At 44.0% G+C, this 2,500-nt stretch overlaps 1 protein-coding gene across 1 annotated transcript in view; it reads left to right on the forward strand.

Moving 5' to 3' along the window:
* LOC116034109 (trichohyalin-like) overlaps window positions 1-2,500 on the forward strand; it is a gene marked incomplete at its 3' end in the record, with an annotated part of 12,201 nt that overhangs the window by 1,828 nt on the left and 7,873 nt on the right. The window contains exon 3 of the mRNA XM_035993880.1: window positions 1,752-2,019. Coding sequence (XP_035849773.1) covers window positions 1,752-2,019 — 268 coding nt within the window. The remainder of the gene's footprint in view (window positions 1-1,751; window positions 2,020-2,500) is intronic.

The raw sequence follows: 2,500 nt of genomic DNA on the forward strand, positions 1-2,500 counted from the left end.
TGTGTGTGTGTGATTCTGTGTGTGTGTGTGTGTGTGTGTATGTGTGTGTGAGATTCTGTGTGTATGTGTGTGTGTGTGTGTGTGTGATTCTGTGTGTGTGTGTGAGATTCTGTGTTTGTGAGATTCTGTGTGTGTGTGTGTGTGTGTGTGATTCTGTGTGTGTGTGTATGTGTGTGTGAGATTCTGTGTGTGTGTGTGTGTGTGTGATTCTGTGTGTGTGTATGTGTGTGTGAGATTCTGTGTGTGTGTGTGTGTGTGTGTGTGTGTGTGTGTGAGATTCTGTGTGTGTGTGTGTGTGTGTGTGTGTGTGTGTGTGAGATTCTGTGTTTGTGAGATTCTGTGTTTGTGAGATTCTGTGTGTGTGTGTGTGTGTGTGTGTGTGTGTGATTCTGTGTGTGTGTGTGTGTGTGTGTGTGTGTGTGTGTGTGTGTGTGTGTGTGTGTGTGTGTGTGTGTGTGATTCTGTGTGTGTGTGTGTGTGTGTGTGTGTGTGTGTGTGTGTGTGTGATTCTGTGTGTGTGTGTGTGTGTGAGATTCTGTGTGTGTGTGTGTGTGTGTGTGTGTGTGTGTGTGTGTGTGTGTGTGTGTGTGTGTGTGTGTGTGTGTGTGTGTGTGATTCTGTGTGTGTGTGTGTGTGTGTGTGTGTGTGTGTGTGTGTGTGTGTGTGTGTGTGTGTGTGTGTGTGTGTGTGTGTGTGTCTGTGTGTGTGTGTGTGAGATTCTGTGTGTGTGTGTATGTGTGTGTGTGTGTGTGTGTGTGTTGCAGTGGAAGTTTTTCTTGTTAGCAGCAGGAGTGCGTATCAAAAACACCAGATGAAACAAATAAGGACGATTTGAGGATTAAACCAAAGTTTGGTCTTTGAGTATTTATTTACATTTGCAAATGCAGAGAAAACAGTTTCACAAGTACTCATGGCACATCTGAAAGGTCTTCTCACCCAGCTAGAAAACCATACATCTATATAGTAAGAACTCCCTTAAACCACCCCCCCTCCAGGATGAGTTTAGCAGCTACGCAGATGAAAAAACACCATCAACAGTCACAATGACTTTATACCTTTCCCCTCTGTTCCTGCTCCCTACTTAGCCTAAACATCTGTTAAAGCAAGAGACAGAAGGAGATACAGTTCAAAATGTTATGGCCCTTTTCCTCCTTATCTGCTAAAGGTAAACAGTAGGAACGCTGAGTTCCAAAAAGAGAAGGATATTCTCAACTAGGCCAGAGTTTATGATGCCAGTTGCTTCTTCTCTTGGAGTCTCTAAGTCTATAACAAAATTAAAGATTATTAGGAAACTCCTGTAAAGTATATAAGAGAATCTTGTAAGATATCAAACTATAATGTTAAAATAAAATTCCCACTACAGTATGTGTGTGTGTGTGTGTGTGTGTGTGTGTGTGTGTGTGTGTGTGTGTGAGAGAGATTCTGTGTGTGTGTGTGTGTGTGTGTGTGTGTGTGTGTGTGTGTGTGTGTGTGTGTGTGTGTGCCCTATATGTGAACCAGTGTCTGCCTCATGTTAAACAGCCATTTTGTATATATTTGTTTATTCTTTTTAACGTTCAATATGTTTGTTTATTGATGTATGCACCAAATAACTGTGTGTGTGTGTGTGTGTGTGTGTGTGTGTGTGTGTGTGTGGATAGCAAGGCAAAATTCCACGTAAGTGTAACTTACCGTGGCAACAAACGCTTCCCTGATTCTGATTCTTTTCCGATTCCTGTGTTTGTTTGTTTGTTTGTTTGTTTGTTTTGCAGGTTGAAAGGGATCGTCGTCACCGCCACGCGACAGAAAGACAAGCAGCGGACGGGGGAGCGAGGAAGGGGAGGAGATGAAGAAGAGGAGGGAGAGAGAGAGGGGAGGGACAGAGGCCGAGGAGACGGAGATAAGAGGAGGAAGGAGGAGAAGGAGGCGAGGAGCCGGAGGGCGGCGTCCGAAGGAGGCGAGGAGTCGGGGACGATGAGGTGGAGACTCCATCAGCTGGAGAAAGAGAGACTGGAGCTGACGTCCGCACACAACCAGGAGGTAAGATAATATATATATATATATATATATATATATATATATATATATATATATATATATATATATATATATATATATATCTCAAAGTGTAAGTCGGTGTCCCTTCGGTGCGTTCCGAGGCACTTTTTCCGGACCTCGAGGAGCCGACTGATCAGTCCGACGGCCTTTTCTTCCGACGGTCGGCCGTCAGAGACGGATCAGAGACCCCCTACTACAGTGTTTCTCAAATGGGGGTACGTGTCCCCCTAGGGGTACTCTGGAGGACTGCAGGGGGTACGGGAGCACTTTTACGGGAGTTTTTGATACTATTTTCCACCTATTCTTGCCTTACTTCCTTCTTTCTACTGACTTTTTCCACATTTTTACGTTTGTTTTTAAAGTTTTTGTTGCCTTTTGTCATCATGTCAATGTTTTTCAGTGACATGGCTGCTGTTTGGTAAATCTATCGCTGGTCAGGGGGTACTTGGCTTAAAAACACAAT

The sequence above is a fragment of the Sander lucioperca genome, chromosome 17, assembly GCF_008315115.2.
Source record: "Sander lucioperca isolate FBNREF2018 chromosome 17, SLUC_FBN_1.2, whole genome shotgun sequence".
NCBI classification, from domain to species: Eukaryota; Metazoa; Chordata; class Actinopteri; order Perciformes; family Percidae; genus Sander; species Sander lucioperca.